Source organism: Quercus lobata, chromosome 1 (genome assembly GCF_001633185.2).
Source record: "Quercus lobata isolate SW786 chromosome 1, ValleyOak3.0 Primary Assembly, whole genome shotgun sequence".
Lineage (NCBI taxonomy): Eukaryota > Viridiplantae > Streptophyta > Magnoliopsida > Fagales > Fagaceae > Quercus > Quercus lobata.
The window spans coordinates 18,641,148-18,664,201 of NC_044904.1; the positions used below are offsets into that span (position 1 = coordinate 18,641,148).

Below are 23,054 nucleotides of genomic sequence, written 5' to 3' on the forward strand. Positions count from 1 at the left end.
AATTTCTATCTATTTTTAAATAAAATTTAAATTTGCTTATATTTAATAGTTAGATGCTTGTAATTTCAAATTAACTTTCTGGATCCAAGGTGTAATCAAGATTTATTCAAGCACTAATCGTACTACCTTTGCCATGACACAATGACACGCACAAAAGAATAATAGTAACAATAAGGAACCATTTTATTTGTAATATATATATATATATATATATATATTTAAGGCATTACAGTAAGGGAAACCAGGCAAACTTTATTCAAACTATCTAGCGGTTTGCCATCGTTGTTACATATACTTTTTTCCAAATTGTAGAATGACTAGAATTGTTTTTGAAGATAATCAACTACACTCTTCTCCAATTGGAAGGCCTTGATGAGAACATCAGGATTGATGGGAGGATTTGATCCAAAGACTGCGTTTGCTATGGTGATTACCCCAGGATTTTGACTGCTGAGACCAGAAAAGGCCAAAGCATTGGTCTCCCCTATGTTGAATTGGAAGTGAATGAGACCAATTGGGAATACAAAGACATCTCCCTTGTTTAGAACTTTGGTGAAGAGTTTGTTTGGGTTGGATGTGACAAATCCAACTAAGAGAGTACCCTCTATGACTACCAAAAGCTCAGTACCGCGAGGGTGAGTGTGAGGAGGATTCAGGCCATATGGTGCAAAGTCAATGCGAGCCAAAGATATGCCTAGAGTGTTGAGACCTGGAAATTTGTTTACGTCCACAAGATTGACACTTGTTCCAAGTTTACTTGCAGCTGTGTTTCCAGGAATATTGAGTCCGCAGAAGAAAAAATCATTGGCTGTGACAGTTGCTGGGTCCTTGCAAAATTTTCCATTCACAAATACTACACAAAGAAAAGCTTGTTATTGTCACAAATAAGACGGTTCTGTAACAATGGACAATAGCATGTCATGTAGGGGAAAAAAAAAGAAATCTAATGCAGATGATAAAGCCGTTAGGCATAATTTCATTAATGTGTAGAACTTCATTATAATGATCTCGAAAGAACTTGTAGATGGTGATAATACTACTACGTACTGCCAATAATAAGGAGAGTGCATGCATGTACATACCAGCAGAATCGGTGTTGTTAATTGCGACACAAAAGTCTTGCAGAGGACTAGGGTCATAAGCTGAAACAAGGGCGGTTGCCAAAGCCAAAATGGCCACAATTACAACTTTCATCATATTTGAAGTTCTTTCTTTTGCTGTGTAGTATTTTGCGTATTCTTGCTATGTTGAGGGATGGGAAACATTGCGTATGGGAATGTCTATTTATTGAGAGGAGTCACTGAAGCAGTCCATGTTTTTCCACTAACGAAGCATATAACTTGGTAATTCTTCAACTACTACCATATTTTTTTATTTAATGGATGAACCATTCTTTAACCACTACTTGTCGTGCACTACATAGTTTGAAAACCAATCAAATGGGGCCTCTTCAATGCCATTGTGCAGTTTTAATGTTGCTTTGGTCTAATCCACAAATAAACCTGAATTAATGTTGACTCTGTCCGGATCATTGGTGAAATGTTCAGCAGTTGGGGATATGCAATTTACCAATGCTTGGCTTATCTTCTCTGAGTCGAATGGTTCGAAATCATATTGTTGACAATATCTTAATTGGTGGGTACTAAATACTTTTAATGGTTAATTATTAGATTTTATGGTTTTGTAGAACCAACATCTACCAAGGCATGTGGGATAATATTCTTGCCGTTTCCCCCGTTTTAATTTTTCTTCATGTATTGGTGTATTTGGTATGGAGTTAAAAAGGTTTTTCACTGTTTAGACATGAAGTCAATTAGCTTACAACTTACCAAATATTTTTTAGAAAACAAAATTATGTTGGAAAAGAACAATATTTCAGGATTAATTTATCTGTCAACCAAACAAGAAGCAGACAACCATTTTTACGACAAAATTAAAATTATCATACACCTTATTATGACTTCCGTTTTTATAACTTTTATCTTTACGTAGAAGAACTTACGTAACCATTTCTAAATTCTGTGGCAGACACCTTAAAGATGAGCTGCATTGAAGCATGTAACCAAAACTTGATTCTTGAATTAGTTTTTATTTTTTTATTTTTTTTACACAAAACACATCGTTTTATCAATGCCTAAACCAAATTCAATTTAACTCATTTAGGGCCAGCCCTAGATATTTTAGGGCCTAAAACGAGAACTAAAAATGAGGCATTTTTTATATTTATATATTAATTAAATTAATTTTTATTTAATATTTTTATATTATAATATAATTCATTTAAAATCTATTTTTGTTGTCTTTTGAGATGCAAATTGACTAATTAAAATTTTCTTCTTTTCCTAAGTTTTTCATATCCAGATACATATTTTCTCGTAGACATTTCTAATCAAACAATATATTTATAAAGACTAAAGTAAAAAATAACTTTCAAGTGTAGAGCAAATGAGAAATAGAACTTGATTTATATAAAAAGTATTGTTGTAGTTTCATCGAACAATAACAAGTTTTTAGCAATCTCAACCTGCATAAATAAAGACTTATTCAATATACTACCACTAAAAAAAAAAATTAAAAAATTAAAATAAAAAAATAAAAAACTGATACAGTGATGAGCCAGCCAAAAATCGCGAGCTTAAAAAAAATAAAAATAAAACGAAACAAAATACTTGAAGGCCCAAACCAAACCAAACGTGAAATGTCCAGCCATGAGCCAGCCATAACTAAACTCAATATAAACAAAACACAAAACAGGCCCAAAATAAGGATAACAAATAAAATGAAGAGAAAGCCTAGTGCCCAAGCCTTTATTCTTTATACCTGATACGGTGATACTTTGATACCGAAAACTCAAAACCTGCAGATGCAAAATCAATCAAAACGCAAATACAGGCCCAAAATACAAATGATTTAGATCAAAGGAAGCTTCAAGCATGAGCAGTTGAGCCACTGAGCCAAGCAGACAGCAACAGTGGAGAGAATCAGAGAAAGAATGAGAGAGGCGGAGAGCGAAGAGAAAGAAGCAAAAGGAAAGGTAAAAATTTTAGGGATTTGAGGTTTTTAATTTGTTTTGATTTGTGATTGTTTCGTGGTTAATCTCTTAGACCAGATTTGTAGTTTATCTTGTTGATTTTTGGTTTGTCTAGAGGATAATAATGTTATTTTTGGGCAATTGATTTTGTTTAGAACCAATGTTTAACCGGATCTATCAAAATTTTTGTTTTCTAGTTAAAAGGATATGCCGGATATTTTTAATTCATCTGAAACTAAATTTTTTTTTTTTCCAATTTTGGGGCCCCTTCCACTTGGGGGCCTTAGGCAATTGCCTAATTGGCCTGGTGGAAGGGCCGGCCTGAAGTCATTCATAGAATACCCTTATGGAAAATTCAATATAATTAATTGTTAAAAATATAATGGAAAATTTTTAAGTTAAATAGTGCATGCATGTGTTATTTAAAAGTAATTTCTATTTTTATAAATTTTATGTAACTGAACATAAAATATATCTTGCATTCAACAACAATACATACATATATACATGTGTGTGTGTGTGAAAAATGTAATTAAATAAAAAGATTTAAATTACACAATTATAATATTGTTTCATATAAATTGAGAAAATGTTATTAAAATTACTTTTTTTAAATATACCATAATTGGTTGATTAATTTGCACATATACAAAATAATGTACACTCTCATTCCATGGAACACATTTGAATTTTAAGGTAATTTTGTGAATATTTATCATTTTTATTACTTTTTTAGGGTTCATATCTCCAATTTCTAATGCCTATTTTGTTTGTATTTTTAGCCCAAAACTAAAGTGTTTGACCAAAATAAAATCAAATTTCATATTTTTTGACTCAAAAATTAGGAAAAAAAATGAATTTTTGCGCCAAAAACTGAAAAGACAACCTACAAAAGGAAACAATTTAAGGCCCATGATTAGTCGAAAATGGATCGAATGGACCAAACTGGACCAAATGAACTGAAGTGAACCAAATGAACTGAAATGGACTGAAGTGGGCCGAATAGACCGAATGGACCAAAGTGGACTGAAATTATAATTTTCATGACACTATACCTTCTAAATAATGTCTCCATTTGAAATTGATCTATTTCATGGTTCATATTATATTTTAAAATTTTAAAGATGAATAAACCGACATGTCATTTAAAATTTTAAATAGCATGCAGTTTGTACACTGTTGGATACATAAAGTAAAAGCTTAATCGTAGATTAGATGAATTAGAGAAGACTTAAAATAGAGAGAATCATGTTGCTTGAATAATGCTATGAGTAACCAAATCAATGGCTGTATTTGGAAGTTAAAGATTCACGACAGATTGAAAATGTACCTATGGAGAATTCCCTCTGACATTTTTCCAAAAAAAAAAAAAAGGTGCTATGTCCTGGTTTGATTCAAATATTCATGTAAAATTCCCTTTGTGTGGTTGCGAACCTGAATCAACTATACATTTGTTTCAAAGGTGTCAAGTAGCACAAGTGTTGTGGTTTCGGAGCTGTGGGGGGCTAAAAGTCATGGAACTTCCTTTCTCTATTCCACATCAGTTAGTTAATATTTTTGTTAATCTTCCCAAAGACCTGATGGGAGACAAACAGCGGCAAGATATATGTTTATAATTTATGTCGCTCTTATATTAGAGTTTTTATGGCAATTGAGAAGCATAGTCCATGAAGGAATTAAGCCAACAGGTGAAGATCTGGAAAGAGCTTATCAAAAAAAATTTCCATGAGCACTGGATGATTATGTCCAAGAATCATTGCAGACCACCTTCCTCTCCAGTTTCGGTCACTCATTGGAATAATCCAAAAGGGAGAGAACAAAGATAAATTCTGAAGCTGTTGTTGGAAAATTTGACTCAGTTATTGCCATGATTGCCCGGGATTGGAGAGGAAATTTGGTGTTTGCTTATTCCATCAAAGTGAACACCAACGTCCTTGTCCAAGCTAAGGCTGAGGCACTCAGATGGGCAATTTCTACTGCCATGAAGCAAAATCTTATCAATGAAAGTTTTGAAAGTGATTGTCAAGTTTGCATCCAAGGTCTTACTTCCTCTACTAATTCTATTCCATGGAGAATTAATAATATTTTTCAAGAAACTAAGTATTTAGCAAGTTTAGTTCCATCCAGGAACAGATCCTAGCACATGACTAACTCCAGCAACTTGAATGATGTTGTTGACAGCAAAGTTCTTCACTTCATCAACAATGAAGATTAGGAAGCACTTAGTTACAAAATCCTATAACGTACAAACGCAGTAACTTCTCACAGAGAAAATAAATCTCTTGCACTTTGTATCCATGTGAGACGGCTCTTAAAATAAGCCTTATATATGTCTAGGGTTGTGAGAAAAGAAACCCTAAACAAATACATAAGCTTACGCCGAATTTCAAACTTGCAAATTCTGAAATTGTAATTCTCGATAGATTAAGCTGGTGTTGAGCTATCTATCGAGCTTCATATTAGGACTCGATATCAGGCATCTGTCGAGCTATCTATCGAAACTTAATGAACAGCTTTTTTTTACTTGTTTCCTAGACCAATCTTCATGTCTTTTAATACGAACACTTGATGTGCTTGAAGAACATATTTCTTGATGTATTACACCCATCTTAGATCTACCCAATTACAAGTAAAGTGTATTTTGTCAAAGGATTAGCCAATTACATATAATATGAACCGAACACTATTAAAATCTTGTAATTAGAATGATCAAAAGTAGGATTTATATACTAGAGTTATGAGAAAAGAAACCCTAAACAAATACATAAGTTTACGCCGAATTTCAAACTTGCAAATTCTGAAATCGTAATTCTCGATAAATCAAGCTAGTGTTGAGCTATCTACCAAGCTTCATATTAGGACTCAATAGCAGGCATCTGTCGAGCTATCTGTCGAAACTTAATGAACAGCTTTTCTTTACTTGTTTCTTGGACCAATCTTCATGTCTTTTAATACGAACACTTGATGTGCTTGAATAACATATTTCTTGATGTATTACACCCATCTTAGATCTACCAAATTACAAGTAAAGTGCATTTTGTCAAAAAATTAGCCAATTACATATAATATGAACCGAATACTATAAAAATCTTGTAATTAGAATGATCAAAAGTAGGATTTATATACTAGAGAACTACTCTAGGTTAGCCCTAAACTAAGTCACGATTAATTTGTTTGTTCTACAAGCACATGAACCTACAATGGTTTGGGCTTCTTGGACCATGTAACTCTAACAATATTTGAGAATTTTTTTATTTTACATTGTCTGGTACAATATAAATTTACATTGTCGAGATAATAAGGGTGGCAAACGTTGTTCATATTTAGCAAAAAATGTACAATATTTACCACTTTTAGCAAATGTGTACAACATTTGCCACTTTTTGTTTGTCTACAATGTAAATTTATATTGTAAGTACAATATAAACATATAAAGGTTCACAATATTTAACCCCTTAAGTATCATGTTTTTCTCACTAGTATAATTTTTTCCCTGTTACCTTAGTTTAAATGCATAGTGTTATAGAAGCTCAATACTCTTACTATTTCAACACCCAAAAATGTTGCTTCAACATTACCTCAAGGAATGTTTGACATAGAAGACATGCTACAGAGCCCTAAATTTGGCCTCCCATTTTTATAAATAAGAAATATATATATATATATATATTGTCTATATTTAAAAAAAAAAAAAAAAAAATAGATCTGTTTATATTTAATTGTTAGGTGCTACTAGTGCACACATTTGGTGCAATGGTTACTCTACAAGTATAAGTGCTTGTAGGATGTGGAGGGCAAGGGTCAGGGTTCAAGTCCCCAAGAGAAAGCTTCACACAGGTATACACTTAGATTAGGTTAAAGCAGAATTTATATCTTGTATCAAAAAACCAAAACAAAAAAATTGTTAGGTGTTAGTAATTTCAAATATTGTGGATCCAAGGTGTAATCAAGATTTATTCGTGCGCTAATTGCTCTGCCTTTTGTTGGATCTGAGGTTTAAAAAGGTTTTGTTGCACACTAGTATGCAGCAATTGCAATATAATAGGTTATGTGACAGCAAAAAGAAAGCAACATGTGTCCAATGGCCCACCTAATCATGTGCTTTGCACATAACCCTTGGACAAAAATACAGTCAACCCACAAGGCCAAAACACCACCAACCCTCTTCAAACCCAAAAATAACCTTCTTACACATGAAACCATCAGACCCAAGCATTTTAACAAAACCCAGCACGTAGGCCCAAATTTGAGCCCCTAAAGACTCAAAAATCAATCTAGCACACCTCCATTCCATGGTACACGTGTAAGTGTGTAACATTTTATATTGAGTTTGAATTATTATATAAATTTGGAATTGTATCATTTTTTTTTTCCAAATATAAGTATAATCTATATATCATTGAAACTTGAATTTTAATGTAATTTTGTGAATATTTAATTATTATCGTGTTTATTCCTTTCTTAAGGTCGATTTCTCTAATTTCTAATGCCTTTTTTTTGTATTTTTTAGTCCAAATAAAATAAAATTTCAAACTTTTCAACCCAAAAATTTAGAAAAAAATATGAATTGTTGTGCCCAAAACTAAATCGGCAACCTACAAAAAGAATCAATTTAAGGCCCAATTATTCCAAAATGGATGAAAATGGTCCTAATTAGACCAAATAGTCCAAAATAGACTAAATGGACCGAATGGACCAAAGTTAATCAAAATGCTAAGTTAATGTGACTTAACAGGAGCGTAACAACAAAAAATTTTAAGTTTCAACGTTTAGATATTATATGGATGTCCTTTCTTTTAATAATTTCAATGACAATATGCTAATGCCCTCTAAATAATTGTTTCCATTTGAAATTGATCGAAATGCAAAAATGTTTCTTCAATGTTACCACTAGGAATGTTTGACATAGAATAAGTGCTACTGAACCCTAAATTTGTCCTCCCATTTGTATAAATGAAACTAAAATTTCTATCTATTTTTAAATAAATTTTAAATTTGCTTATATTTAATAGCTAGATGCTTGTACTTTCAAACTTTATGGATGCAAGGTGTAATCAAGATTTATTCAAGCACTAATCGCACTACCTTTGCCATGACACAATGACACGCACAAAAGAATAATAGTAATAATAAGAAACCATTTTATTTGTAATATATAAATATATATATATATATATATATATTTATATTTAAGGCATTACAATAAGGGAAACCAGGCAAACTTTATTCAAACTATCTAGCGGTTTGCCATCGTTGTTACATATACTTTTTTCCAAATTGTAGAATGACTAGAATTGTTTTTGAAGATAATCAACTACACTCTTCTCCAACTGGAAGGCCTTGATGAGAACATCAGGATTGATGGGAGGATTTGATCCAAAGACTGTGTTTGCTATGGTGATTACCCCAGGATTTTGACTGCTGAGACCAGAAAAGGCCAAAGCATTGGTCTTCCCTATGTTGAATTGGAAGTGAATGAGACCAATTGGGAATACAAAGACGTCTCCCTTGTTTAGAACTTTGGTGAAGAGTTTGTTTGGGTTGGATGTGACAAATCCAACTAAGAGAGTACCCTCTATGACTACCAAAAGCTCAGTACCGCGAGGGTGAGTGTGAGGAGGATTCAGGCCATATGGTGCAAAGTCAATGCGAGCCAAAGATATGCCTAGAGTGTTGAGACCTGGAAATTTGTTTACATCCACAAGATTGACACTTGATCCAAGTTTACTTGCAGCTGTGTTTCCAGGAATATTGAGTCCGCAGAAGAAAAAATCATTGGCTGTGACAGTTGCTGGGTCCTTGCAAAATTTTCCATTCACAAATACTACACAAAGAAAAGCTTGTTATTGTCACAAATAAGACGGTTCTGTAACAATGGACAATAGCATGTCATGTAGGGGAAAAAAAAAGAAATCTAATGCAGATGATAAAGCCGATCGGCATAATTTCATTAATGTGTAGAACTTCATTATAATGATCTCGAAAGAACTTGTCGATGGTGATAATACTACTACGTACTGCCAATAATAAGGAGAGTGCATGCATGTACATACCAGCAGAATCGGTGTTGTTAATTGCGACACAAAAGTCTTGCAGAGGACTAGGGTCATAAGCTGAAACAAGGGTGGTTGCCAAAGCCTAAATGGCCACAATTACAACTTTCATCATATTTGAAGTTATTTCTTTCGCTGTGTAGTATTTTGCGTATTCTTGCTATGGTTAGGGATGGGAAACATTGCATATGGGAATGTCTATTTATTGAGAGGAGTCACTGAAGCAGTCCATGTTTTTCCACTAACGAAGCATATAACTTGGTAATTCTTCAACTACTACCATATTTTTTTATTTAATGGATGAACCATTCTTTAACCACTACTTGTCGTGCACTGCATAGTTTGAAAACCAATCAAATGGGACCTCTTCAATGCCATTGTAAAGTTTTAATGTTGCTTTGGTCTAATCCACAAATAAACCTGAATGTTGACTCTGTCCGGATCGTTGGTGAAATGTTCAGCAGTTGGGGATATGCAATTTACCAATGCTTGGCTTATGTTCTCTGAGTCGAATGGTTCGAAATCATACTGTTGACTTTATCTTAATTGGTGGGTACTAAATACTTTTAATGGTTAATTATTAGATTTTATGGTTTTGTAGAACCAACAACTACCAAGGCATGTGGGATAATATTCTTGCCGTTTCCCCCGTTTTAATTTTTCTTCATGTATTGGTGTATTTGGTATGGAGTTAAAAGGTTTTTCACTGTTTAGACATGAAGTCAATTAGCTTACAACTTACCAAATATTTTTTAGAAAACAAAATTATGTTGGAAAAGAACAATATTTCAGGATTAATCTATCTGTCAACCGAACAAGAAGGAGACAACCATTTTTACGACAAAATTAAAGATTAGCTGCATTGAAGCATGTAACCGAAACTTGATTCTTCTTGAATTAATTTTTTATTTTTTATTTTTACACAAAACACATCATTTTATCATGCCTGAAACAAATTCAATTTAAGTCATTCATAGAATACCCTTATGGAAAATTCAATATAATTATTTGTTAAAAATATGATGGAAAATTTTTAAGTTAAATAGTGCATGTGTTATTTAAAAGTAATTTATATTTTTATAAATTTTATGTAATGGAACATATAATATATCTTGCATTCAACAACAATACATACATACATACATGTGTGTGTGTGAAAAATGTAATTAAATAAAAAGATTTAAATTACACAATTATAATATTTTTTCATATAAATTGAGAAAATGTTATTAAAATTACTTTTTTTTTTAAATATATCATAATTGGTTGATTAATTTGCACATATACAAAATAATGTACACTCTCATTCCATGGAAAACATTTGAATTTTAAGGTAATTTTGTGAATATTTATCATTTTTATTACTTTTTAAGGGTTCATATCTCTAATTTCTAATGCTTATTTTGTTTGTATTTTTAACCTAAAACTAAAGTATTTGACCCAAATAAAATCAAATTTCATATTTTTCTACTCAAAAATTAGGAAAAAAATGAATTTATGCGCCAAAAACTGAAAAAAAAAAAAAAAAAGATACAATTTAAGGCTCAATTAGTCGACAAATGATCAAATGGACCAAACTGGACCAAATTGACTAAAGTGAACCAAAATGGACTGAAGTGGACCGAATAGACCAAATGAACCAAAGTGGACTGAAATTATAATTTTCATGACACCATGCCCTCTAAATAATGTCTCCATTTGAAATTGATCTATTTCATGGTTCATATTATATTTTACAGATTTTAAGATGAATAAACCGGCATGTCATTTAAAATTTTAAATAGCATGCAGTCTGTACACTATTGGATACATAAAATAAAAGCTTAATTGTAAATTAAATGAATTACAAAAGACTCTATACACTATTGGATACATAAAATAAAAGCTTAATTGTAAATTAGATGAATTAGAGAAGACTGGAAATAGAGAGAATCATGCTCCTTGAATAATGCTATGAGTAACCAATTCAATGGGGGATTTGGAACTTAAAGATTCACGACAGATTGAAAATGCACCTTCGGAGTATTCCCACTAACATTTTTCCAAAAAAAAGAAAGGTGTTATGTCCTAAAACCAAATCAATGCATGCTTCTCACTTTTGAGTATTATACCTTGTTTGTGTTATGTTGTGCATTTCATGCTCATGGTAAAATGTCTCATAGACATTCCCTTTGTTACTATGGACTTCATGGTATACAATGTTTGTAGGGTTGACCTTGCTTCGATGATTATGAATTTTTGTTTGGTTATATGTTTTTCACTATGCCCTAGGTTGTACATGGTATTATTTGTTAACACAACACACACTATGGTATGTTTGTGGACTTAATGCCAAGACTCTGTTGTGCTTTGATGATTTGTGCCCTCTCATGTCTTGTTGCTATTGAACTATGCTTTAGTTTAATCTTTGGCCCTATCCTTAGTCCATTTTATTGTTACTAACTTGTTACTAATCTTTGGTGTTTCCATATGTTGTGCCTTGTGTTGTGGTCTTTGCTACTATGTTTTTGCAGATGACTCCAAAGAAGAAGACTACGGCACATCGTGCTAACAAAAGGAAGAAAATGGACAATACTCGTTCCACTCTATCCAACACTTTGAAAGATACAATCAGTTCTACGCGAAGGCTCCAATGATCCCAGAGCGTTTTGTGGACTTGACAAAACTGAAAGATTACTTTATCCCAAGTTATTTTCAAGATAGAGGTTAGGACAAGCTCCTTGGTGATCAACTATTGGATTAGAGGCAATGAGTTCACCATTGTCTTGGAAGATATTGATGATGTTCTTGGTTTTGAGGATCTAGAGCATGATTTCACTCACTACAAGGACAGAATGCTATCCATTGAAACATTTCAATCCCATATCAGTGGTGTTCGAGAAGGCAGATGTCTCAACACTACAGCTTTTCCATCGGATCTTCGATGTCTTACATACATTATGATGTTCAACCTGTACCCAGTGAAGAAGATGACCACCATCAGTAATGCTAGAACCATTTTTCTCATGGAGCTTCGGGAGAATACTTACATTGATATTAGTGCTCATGTCTACTCCATAACTGCTGATGAAACAAGGACAACTTCAAGGGCAAAGCTGATTTTTCCTAGTCTTCTCATGAGGCTCTTTTGAGCAAAAGGTGTGGAAAATAATAATATTAAGAGAAAATAAGTGGTTTATTAAATTGAGGAAGTGTGGATTTTGGTTGGATCAAGTAGTGTTGTTAAGTTATGTGATCCCTAAGGATGGAATTACATTGGATCTTAGTAGGATGTAAGAATCATGAGAAAGATTTCCCCACATGACTTGGAGTTAGCTACAGTTGTGTTTGCTTGAAAATTTTGGAGACATGAATTGTATGAAATATATGATATTTGTATGGATCATAAAAGTTTAGAGTATTTACTTAACCGGAATGAGCTAAATATGGGACAACGGAGATGGCTTAGATTATTTAAGGACTATGATTGCTCTATTAACTATCACCTTCATAAGGTTATGTCATTATTGGTGCGCTTAGTAGAAAGTCTCTGGTTATTCAGCTGCTTTGCATATGACTTAAAGGAAAATATTTTTGATCTAGAAGGGTTGAGAGTTGAGGTTGTATAGGCCATTCAGAGGCCTACTTGGCTAGTTAAAAGTTCAATCAACTTTAGTAAAGAGAATGAAATTGTTGCAAGGCTGTGACTCTTATTTGATAAGGATAAGGTGCATAATGAAAAGAGATCTAAGTCTACTATGTACAATTTCGAGGACAAATTTTTTATAAGAGAGGAAGAATGTAACGTCCCAATTAAAAAAAAAAAATGTGATGGTCAGATTTTTATTTGCATTCACACGTGCCCATCTACCCCACTCATTTCCCCACCACACAAATATCACTCATATCTCTCCCTCTTTGGCCAGTCAACTAAGGTCTTCTACTCTTTTCTTTATCATTTTCTCTCAACACAACACAAACATTTCTCTCATCCTCTCTCACCGGTGTTCATCCTCCACCATCTCCACCATCTTTTACTAGTGGTGGCTAACTAAGGTTTAAGAATGGTGAAAATTTAGGATTTTTGAGGTATATCTTGTGAAATAAATTGTGAATATAATTTTATAATTTATTTGGAGCTAGTTAAAGATTTAAATTGTTTGTTTGGAAGGATATTGTGATTTTGGTGTCATGGATCTCTTGATGATGTTGTGAAAACCTTGTGGAAACTATTCATAAATTATTGAGGTTTTGATGTTAGAGATAATACCTTGAATGATTCATGAGTATAATGGGAGTCTATGCCTTATAAAGTAATTGGTTGAGAAACTTTAGAAGTGGAAAATATTATTTGTGAGGCTAAATCTAGGCTTGCCTAATTTATTGCTTATTTGGCAATTCCTAATATGTAGCTAGATACAATTTCAAGCTTTATGCTTATTTTGATAGGTTTGCTTGGTATTGTTTAGGTTCTAGCTAATTTCTTTTGGAGCTTGGAAAATTAGGCTTTTGCGGGTTGCGAAGTAAGTAGCTTTTTAATGGGATTTTTGGAAAATAATCATGTTGCATAAACATCATTTTTGGGTCAAACACATTTTGGAAAATTAATGATGGAACTATGTTTTTCTAAAAGGTGTTGTGTTGTGACCCTACTATATATGATTATATATGAAAATGCATATTCTTATTGCATACGGGGAATTGCATAATTTGTTAGCAAGGAAAAGACTAGCATCTTTGATTAAATTCTTGAGAATGCGTTTTATGGATTTATTGCATTATTTGCAAAAATATAAAGATGCTTTATCTTGACCTATGTTATTTGGGAAGTTAATACAAAATCTTTTTGACAAGAAATGAGTTGAAGGCTCTGTGAACCTTGTGAATATCTTGGGCATTCAAATATTTTATGAAACTACTTGGAAGTGAATTATGTATTTTTAATTAAAGGTAATTTGTGAGATCTTTATGTTCTACCCATGTACTGTGACATGTGATTACCCGGTGATTATCTAGCTAAATACTATAGTCTGTGTGACATTGGTATCTTAGCACCCGTCTTTGTTATGGTTATTAGTTTCGGCTTTGTTTCAGCAGATTAGTTTTGACTTTGTGTCGGCAATGAGTTCTGGCTTTGTGTCAACAGATCAATTTCGGCTTTGTGTCAGCGATTGTCATGTGGCCTTGGGTTAGATTTTTTGGTTTGGAACGGTGTTGTTATTGCTCACAGTGTATAGTATGTAGTTTCATGTTGAGATATTTTGAGGAATATATAGTATGTAATTTCATGAGAACATCTTGAGAAACTTTGTGCTGTGTCAATTTATTCAACCTTGTCATATTATTTTTGGAAATGGTTTTGTAGAAAATATTTGGAAATTCCCAAATTAAAAACATGATTTGTAAATTGTTACTAACATGATTTGTAAATTGTTACTATCATGAAACTTGCATTTCCCTCACCCCCATTAATTATGCTACTTACTGGGCTCTGTCTCATTCCATTATTTTTAAACTTTTCAGAGTAAGAAATAATCTTTTGAGACAGCTTTTTGGTGGCTAATAGTAGTTAGACTAACTACTGATGGAGGCTGAACTTTTGTAATAGAGATATTAGATGATGTACATTTTAGAATAGGCTTGACTCATTCTTTTGTATATTATAGTGGTTGTGACTTTATTCCCACTAATGGGACAAGCTGTTGATATGTAATTATTTATTTAGACCTCATTTCTTTTGTGGCCAATGGTCACTGTAATTAATTCTTAGAGCTCTGACTTACTTTAAGAGTATACTCAATGGAATTATTATGATAATTCTTGATGTTGGTACTTGATATGATTTATGTGGATTGTATTATCAAAAAGAAAAGATCTACAGGTACTTTGAGACATCTTTCCCATACTTTGGACTCTTTGGGGTTTGGGGCGTGACATTTGGTGCTTGGGAAGTAGTTCAAAAGGGACCAATTCATTTTGGTTGATGCAATGGGCTATTGCGAGATCCGATAAGCTAGAGAATATAAGGTTCGGCGTAACCCTATTGGAGCAAGAAGCTTGGAGGGCTTAGGTGCACTGGGTAGATTAGGCTTAGATGGTCTTCTGCTATTCATGTATCCCAACTTCATTCTCTAGTGGATTATTGATCGCTTGGAGAACGGTGGAGAAGTTTTTTGCCAAGTACTTCGGTTTCCTCTTCGATAACACATCGTCATGTTATCTTTGTGTTTGCATCTTTCTTTCCTTTCTCTTTACCTTTTAATTATTGTTGTGATTGTGATTAATTATGGTTTAGAGTGTGTTACCTATTTGGTTATAGCTTATATTTCATATTCCGCACATATATTGTTTGATTATAAGCTTGTGTTGGTAGTTTTGTTTTTGGGGGTTTAAACGTTCATATGTGTTTTACACACTATTTAAACTTTCAGAGTAGCAAAGTAATCCATGAAGGAATTAAGCCAACAGGTGAAGATTTGGAAAGAGCTTTTCAAAAAAAATTCCATGAGCACTAGATGACTATGTCCAAGAATCATTGCAGACCATCTTCCTCTCCAGTTTTGGTCACTCGTTGGAATAATCCAAAAGGGAGAGAACAAAGATAAATTCTGAAGCTATTGTTGGAAAATTTGACTCAGTTATTTCCATGATTGCCTGGGATTAGAGAGGGAATTTGGTGTTTGCTTGTTCCATCAAAGTGAACACCAATGTCCCTGTCCAAGCTGAGGCTGAGGCACTCAGATGGACAATTTCTACTGCCATGAAGCAAAAACTTATCAATATATGTTTTGAAAGTGACTGTCAAGTTTGCGTCCAAGGTCTAACTTTCTCTACCGATTCTGTTCCATGGAGAAATAATAATATTTTTCAAGAAACTAAGTATTTAGCTAGTTTAGTTCCATCCAGGGACGGAGGCATACATTGACCATGGGGGCAATGCCCCCCCGCCGCCCCCCCCCCCTTAAAATTTTTTTAAAAAAGATATTAGTATATATAGATATATATATATATATATATATGTGTGTGTGTGTGTGTGTGTGTACGCATTAATTTTAGCAATTTTGTTCTATAAAATTACGTTTGGCCTCCTTTCACAATATCATTGATTCTTTTTAAAGTAATGTTACAGTTATAAACTTATCTACAACATTTTTACAAATTGTTGGATTACAAATTCTTATCGGTTCGCATCTAGGCCTATTACTTACATCATTTTTTACTTATCAATAATCACTCACTATATCAGCAATATCTCTCTAGCATTTTCCTCATTTTAAAGGCCATTATAAAATTTATAGATCTAAATTCTTAAAAAACATATACTAGCCTAAAAACATTTGTGCAACAACAAAAATCACCAATAGTAATGCTAAAAAAAATTAAGTCTAATTAACCAATTTTACTCAAACAAACAACTGGCCCTTAAGAAAGTTTTAAACTAAATAATTTTGTCTCTACCCAGTAGACGAACACACAAAAAAAAAAACAACAACAACAACAACAACAACTTTGTGACTAAGAAGCCACCGAGCTAAAGGTCAAAGCCACCCCCCTTAACTTAAAGTCCTGTCTCCGTCTTTAGTTCCATCTTTTTCTTTTAACTAGGTTTCTAAAAAGGCTAACAAGGCTGCTCATGTTCTTAACCATTAGTCCTTTTCAAATTGATTTTTTGGCTTCTTTATTCCCAGTCCAGCTCCTCTTTATGTTTTGGATGTGTAAAGTTGTAATTTCCAACTATGTTGTGTTGGCTTTAATTTCGTTCCAAATTTGATTGTAATTTCTTTAATCATTTTTTCCCTGTATGTATGTGGGATTAATTGTAAGGGATAAGTGTCAGAGATCGATGAAGACTCTAGCTTCAAAGGATGAGCAATTGGATTTCACAACTAGCTCGCAATTGTCTCGCGAGAAGCTTGAAAAGAGCCATGTGTAGAGCACATGACTGGAAGATGAAGAGTCGCACCAGGCTATATGTTTTCACTAGTATCTCGCAAGTAAGGTCAACCCGCAAAGGACCCGCGAAACTCTTTGTTTATCAAAAAGTTATGTTTTGTTTTACCATGTCTTTACCCACACTATATATACCCTCATTACCCACAAATTTCAAGAAGTGTTTTTCAGAAGAAAACCCTAGAAAATACACTTAAGAGTTAGAGATTGTCATACCCACAATCATTTACACATTCCTTGTGGTTTTCCTCAACTCCTACCTCTCCATCTCTATATCTTTGAGAGGTTACTAGCCCAAACACTTATCACACATATGTTTTGAGTGTAAAGTGAGATTTTGGTGCTACTGGGAAGCATTGGAAGGAGCTATTCATTGACAGATGCAATCAAGCTGAATTGCAGGGTTCGGAAAACTAGAGAAGACAAGGTTCCGAGAAGTTAATTGGTAGCAGGAGTTTGGAGGGCTCAAATATATGAGATAGACTAGGCTTGAAGGATCTTTTGTTATTCATGTACTCCAACTTTATTCTCTAGTGGATCGATTTCAACTTGGAGAGTCGCGAAGAGGTTTTTCACCGAGTTCTTTGGTTTCCTATTCGATAACACGTCTCGGTGTTATCTTGTGTTTGTATCTCTCTTCCCTACTCTTTAAGCTTTCCTTTTATTGTTGATAATGGATGAATATGGCTTAGGGTAGTGATAACGGTTCTTTGTGCTTATTTACTCTTATTCTGCACTTAGTATAAGTTAGAGTAAAAGCTATCTAGCCATAAAGCTCTTGTATTTTTGCACAAATCCAAGCTTTCAGGATGTAATCAAGAAGGATGCTCATTTTGTATCTTGTTTCAGATAATAAAAGTTTTTATTCTTAGCAAAAACAAAAACAAAAACAAAAAAAAGTCAAGCACGTGTTTACTATTTCCAAAGCACAAAAACACTCCAAATACCTTAGAATCTAGCTATTTCGCAATTGCCCAATTTCATTTTTTAGGATTAGAGAAAAAGCAATTGCCAATTCCATTAATATGAGTAAATCAGGCTTCATTTACACCATGACATACATTAAACTACAACATCTTATGCAAAAGGCACTTTCTTCATTTCTTCCTTTCTTTCTCACTTGTAGGAGTATGCTTGCTAGTGTTGTAGAACCTCAATACTCTCACTATTTTAACACTCAAAAATGTTGCTTTAATGTTACCTTTAGGAATGTTTGACATAGGTGCTACTGAACCCTAAATTAATTTGGCCTCCCGTTTGTATACATGAAACTAAAATTTCTATTTATTTTAAATAAAATTTAGATCCGTTTATGTTTAATAGTTAGGTGCTTGCAATTTCAAACGTTATGCATCCAAGGCGTAATCAAAATCAAGATATATGCACTAATTGCACTGCCTTTGCCATCCTTGTTACATATACTTTTTTTCCGAATAGTAGAATGACTAGAATTGTTTTTGAAGATAATCAACTACACTCTTGTCCAATTGGAAGGCCTTAATAAGAACATCAAGATTGATGAGAGGATTTGATCCAAAGACTGTGTTTGCTATGGTGATTACCCCAGGATTTTGACTGCTGAGACCGGAAAAGGCCAAAGCATTGGTCTCTCTTATGTTGAATTGGAAGTGAATGAGACCAATTGGGAATACAAAGACGTCTCCCTTGTTTAGAACTTTGGTGAAGAGTTTGTTTGGGTTGGATGTGACAAATCCAACTAAGAGAGTACCCTCTATCACTACCAAAAGCTCAGTGCCGCGAGGGTGAGTGTGAGGAGGATTCAGGCCATATGGTGCAAAGTCAATGCAAGCCAAAGATATGCCTAAAGTGTTGAGACCTAGAAATTTGTCGACATTCACAAGATTGACACTTGATCCAAGTTTATTTGCAGCTGTGTTTCCAGGAATATTGAGTCTGGAGAAGAAAAAATCGTTGGCTGTGACAGTAGCTGGGTGCTTGCAAAATTTTCCATTCACAAATACTACACAAAAAAAAAGTTTGTTATTGTCAGAAATAAGACAGTTATGTAACAATGGACAATAGCATGTCATGTATGGAAAAAATCTAATGCAGATGATAATACTACTACGCATTGGCGGAGCCACATACAAAGGTGGGGGGGCCAAGGCCCCCCCAAACTTTAAAAAAATTATTTTATAGTATGGGTCCGTTTGGATTGAGCTTATTTTTGCTGAAACTGAAAACTGAAACTGAAAAAACTGTAGCAAAATAATTTTTAAATATGTGAATAGTATCGTGGGACCTATTTTTAATGAAAAAGTTGCTGAAAAGTGGAATTTGTGGGTCCGTGAACAGTGCACAAATGCACTGTTCACAATTGATTTAGTCAAAATGTGCAGCTAAAGTAAAAAAAAAAAAAAAAAAAATTTCAGAAAACGCAGCTTGGATTCAGCGGAAAACGCTGAATCCAAACGGCCTCTATGTATATATTATTTACATTTTTAAAAGTGTAGCATGTAAAAATTGAAGTTGGCCCCCCTAAATTTTGAGTTATTTCAATGATGCTCTTAAAAGAAAAAAGAATTGTATTAAAATCATATAATTTAAGAGGGTTAACAAATTAAACTATGTAGAAAATGATAAATTTTTCTACATGTCTAATAGAAGAAATACATGACTTTTATATACTCATTAAAATTTAGAAAATGATAAATTCTCTTAGTAAATTAATTTATATACATGTGTGTGTAGAAGTTTGTCTTAACTAACATATTAGCATTACAACTTGGCCCTCCCAAACCAAAATTTCTGGCTCCGCCCTTGCTACTACGTACTGCTAATAATAATAAGCAGAGAGCATGCATGTACATACCAGCAGAATCGGTGTTGTTAATTGCGACACAAAAGTCTTGCAAAGGACTAGGGTCATAGGCTGAAGCAAAGGAAAATGCCAAAGCCAAAATGGCAAAAGTAACAAGGTAAGGAATACCTTTCACCATATTTTGGGGTTATGTTATAGTATAGTACTCTGCGTATTATTGCTCGGATGAGGGATGAGAATATAGCATGCGGGGATATGTCTATTATAGAGAGGAGTCAGTGAACTGGTCTATTGTATTTCACAAACGGAGTAATATAAGAGACTTGCATGGCAACCATTACTTCAAATTGGACCTCTTCAACGTCATTGTGAAGTTTTATCGTTGCATGGGCAAAACCCACAAAGAAACCCATAATATGTTGAAATGACTGAAGTTCCCATACATTGACTCTATCCTTAATTAGTGAAATGTTCCACCGTATTAGGCAGCTGATGGGGAAATAGTAACGTCATACTATTTCCATCAATCATATACTACTTCCAAAGTAGGGGCGGTTTGATGCATTTGGGGGCCTAAGGCGAAAATTGACCATCTTAATTTAGATGCAAAATTACTACTAATTAACATGAACTACATAGAATTTTTTTTTTTTTTTTTTGGAATTTTTAAGACAAAAAAAATTTGACAAAATTTTTCATACTTGTTGATGTGGTAGATTGATAGTGGTAAGTAAAACAGTAGTGTTAGTGGTAGATTTAGATGAAAATTAGTAAAAGTTTGCTAATTAAACTCTTATTATTATTCTTTTTTTTTTTAAGAAGTGCAACATTCACAATATTTTTTACAACAAATCCTAGATTTTAAACCGCTTTTTGTTTTTTATTTGAAAATATCACTATAATTATTTTTTTGCCATCAACAATAGGCTGTAACAACCTGCTACTTAGCATTAGTTGTAAAAGTGTTGTGAAAAATATTGTAGACGACGTTGCATTTTTCTCTATTTTTTTATTTGTTTTTCATCTAATAAAAAAAATTATTTTATTTATTGATTATAAATAATCCTATTGGTTAAAATTTGGGGGCCTTTTTTTTACTTGGGGCCTTAAGCAGTCGCATTTCTTGCTCCACCATAGAGCCGGCCCTGTTCCAAAGCACAAAAACTGCCAAAAATTGAAATTGTTTAGGCAAGTGAAACACAAAGTATTGTCATCAATTTTCTATTTTTCTCTACTCTATTACCGCCTAGAAATAGAATATTGTAAATGAATAACGAATATGGGCATGGGCTTTAAATTGGAAAAAGGTTTCACAAGTCTAGGACTTTAACTAGCAAAGTTAAAAACTTGAGACATAATTTTAAACGGAATATAAACTTTGGCCATGTATGTAATTTCCCCAAATAATTATCTTTAATCACTTAAGTATTACATTTTTTTTCCCGCTCAAAAAAAAAAAAAAAAAAAAAAGAGAAAAGAAAAGAAAAGAAAGAAGTGTTACATTATTTTCCCTTGTATTATGTTAAATATTGCCACAAATTCCTAATTAGTTTGGGCTTGGGTTTCTTTGGTGTGAAGATAAGGAGACTCTATAAAAGAAAAAAAAGAATTTGTGTTGAAAAAGTAATTAGGTATTCCTTGTAAATCAAGAAGTAGAATTGAAGCCTTATATATATAAGCTTGTTGCAATGGGTTTGGTGAGTTTTGCCCAAAGGTCCTTCCACGTGGGAAAAGAAGAAAGCTCTTAGAAGAACATGGGGTGGGTTTATTCAAAGAGTAGTTTGATAGATTTCTTTGGGGTTGAAAGGTATATATGGTTGTGTGTTGAAAGTGAGTTTGTTTTGTGAGTACGAAAGAGTCATTGGAGTGTATTGGGGCTTTGGGTTTGTGAAAGCCATGCCCTGAACCCAACCGTTAAGATAGGCACATGATAATCACCAATAAAAGCCTACAAGTGTGTACGTAAATACTCAATCTTGGTGAATAAGCTTGGTGACTATCTTGGTGAAATGCTCAAAATCACCAAGACTGAGTATTTAATATTTATCATATTATACTGATGATCACCAAGCTTATTCACCAAGATAATCACTAAGCTTTATTTAGTCGATAATGATGAAAGAAGAGTCTATGTTCAATCAAAGAAAATATGTCCCCTGAGTACGGCCAGTTGGAAAGCAAAATAGCAAATCTAGAAAAGAAATTCGTTCATTCCAAGCGATTAGCTCCTACAAAAATGTGGAGTTTGCTATCCTATCATATTTCTCATATATTAAGGTTCCCTACAAGTTTAAAACCATCAAAGTTTGAGACATAATGGTAGGAAGATGTCACATGAATATGATCTAGGGAACTATCCACTTTGTTGGGTTATAGATTGACCTCAATTAATTAATTTAATAACCAAAGTTGATTAATTAGGTCAAATTACATGCAAAATCATGGAGGCATAAACAAATCATCAAATAATCTAAAGTGCAAGTGGAAATTTAATTTAACAAGATGATTTGTTGACTAACAGGGAAAGTCTCTCATAAAGCAAAAACTCCATCGATAACTTTTCAGGTCACTGTTCCCAAGTCACTACTTAAAATCAAGAAATTACAAATATAAGAAATCTTACTCCAAACTTGGTTTGTCCCAAAGTACCTACCTACAATAAAATCATTACGCCAATCCCCTTGGTTTGGATTTTGTAGAGACTTCCTCCCTTTGCATAGATCTCAATACGTGACTAACTCCCAGCAACTTGAAGCTTGTTGTTGGATGCAAAATTCTTCAATACACTTGAAGAAAAGGAAGCACTTGATCACAAAACTCTAAGCGCATAAGAACGTTGTAGCTTCACAATAAGTGAATAGATTCTCTAATTGAGTCTGTGTATGATGACGGCTACAAAATAATCATTTTATATCCCTAAAATTTTAATAAACGAAACCCTAGAAGTCCAAGACATCATGGGCTGAAAAACAAATCATGAATTTCTGGATTTGCGAAGTTCATAGATCGAGAAGTATCAAGGTCTATGAAGTCTCGATAGAAGCTTGTATCGAGCTTGTGTCAAGGTCCACTTTTTTCAACTTTTCACACTTATTTCTTTGTGCAGTCTTCAATAATATCACTTGTTTTTTTTGTAAAACATACTTCATGATATTCTAAAATCCACTTAGAACTGCCCAAATATAAGTAAAATGTGTTTTGTCAAAAGATATATATGCCAACTAATGAAAAATATGACCCTGACACACTCATCTAGTGG

General features: G+C 33.3%; 3 protein-coding genes across 3 annotated transcripts; all 3 read right to left on the reverse strand.

The window, feature by feature from the left end:
* Positions 1-317: 317 nt before the first annotated feature.
* On the reverse strand, positions 318-1,197 carry LOC115984352 (germin-like protein subfamily 1 member 7). The gene is made up of 2 exons (XM_031107401.1): positions 1,083-1,197; positions 318-853 (listed from the first exon to the last, which is right to left on the reverse strand). The coding sequence occupies exons 1-2, from the start codon at positions 1,195-1,197 to the stop codon at positions 318-320; spliced, it is 651 nt and encodes a 216-aa protein (XP_030963261.1).
* Positions 1,198-8,319: 7,122 nt separating this feature from the next.
* LOC115988849 (germin-like protein subfamily 1 member 7) lies at positions 8,320-9,947 on the reverse strand. The gene is made up of 3 exons (XM_031112510.1): positions 9,915-9,947; positions 9,085-9,169; positions 8,320-8,855 (listed from the first exon to the last, which is right to left on the reverse strand). Exons 1-3 carry the CDS (start codon positions 9,945-9,947, stop codon positions 8,320-8,322), a joined length of 654 nt encoding a protein of 217 aa, XP_030968370.1.
* An 8,511-nt stretch (positions 9,948-18,458) lies between these two features.
* LOC115950317 (germin-like protein subfamily 1 member 20) lies at positions 18,459-19,973 on the reverse strand. Its single transcript, XM_031067535.1, has 2 exons — positions 19,847-19,973; positions 18,459-18,994 (listed from the first exon to the last, which is right to left on the reverse strand). Exons 1-2 carry the CDS (start codon positions 19,971-19,973, stop codon positions 18,459-18,461), a joined length of 663 nt encoding a protein of 220 aa, XP_030923395.1.
* Between the last annotated feature and the right edge of the window lie 3,081 nt (positions 19,974-23,054).

Bases quoted from the DNA above. Each gene is read 5' to 3' on its own strand.
- LOC115984352 (XM_031107401.1), bottom strand. From the start codon at position 1,197: ATGATGAAAGTTGTAATTGTGGCCATTTTGGCTTTGGCAACCGCCCTT. The intron at 854-1,082 runs GTATGTACATGC...TTCTTTGTGTAG, and splicing joins TAACAACACCGATTCTGCTG to TATTTGTGAATGGAAAATTT.
- LOC115988849 (XM_031112510.1), bottom strand. From the start codon at position 9,947: ATGCAGCTAATCTTTAATTTTGTCGTAAAAATG. The intron at 9,170-9,914 runs GTTGTCTCCTTC...GTGGCCATTTAG, and splicing joins TTAATTTTGTCGTAAAAATG to GCTTTGGCAACCACCCTTGT. The intron at 8,856-9,084 runs GTATGTACATGC...TTCTTTGTGTAG, and splicing joins TAACAACACCGATTCTGCTG to TATTTGTGAATGGAAAATTT.
- LOC115950317 (XM_031067535.1), bottom strand. From the start codon at position 19,973: ATGGTGAAAGGTATTCCTTACCTTGTTACTTTTGCCATTTTGGCTTTG. The intron at 18,995-19,846 runs GTATGTACATGC...TTTTTTGTGTAG, and splicing joins TAACAACACCGATTCTGCTG to TATTTGTGAATGGAAAATTT.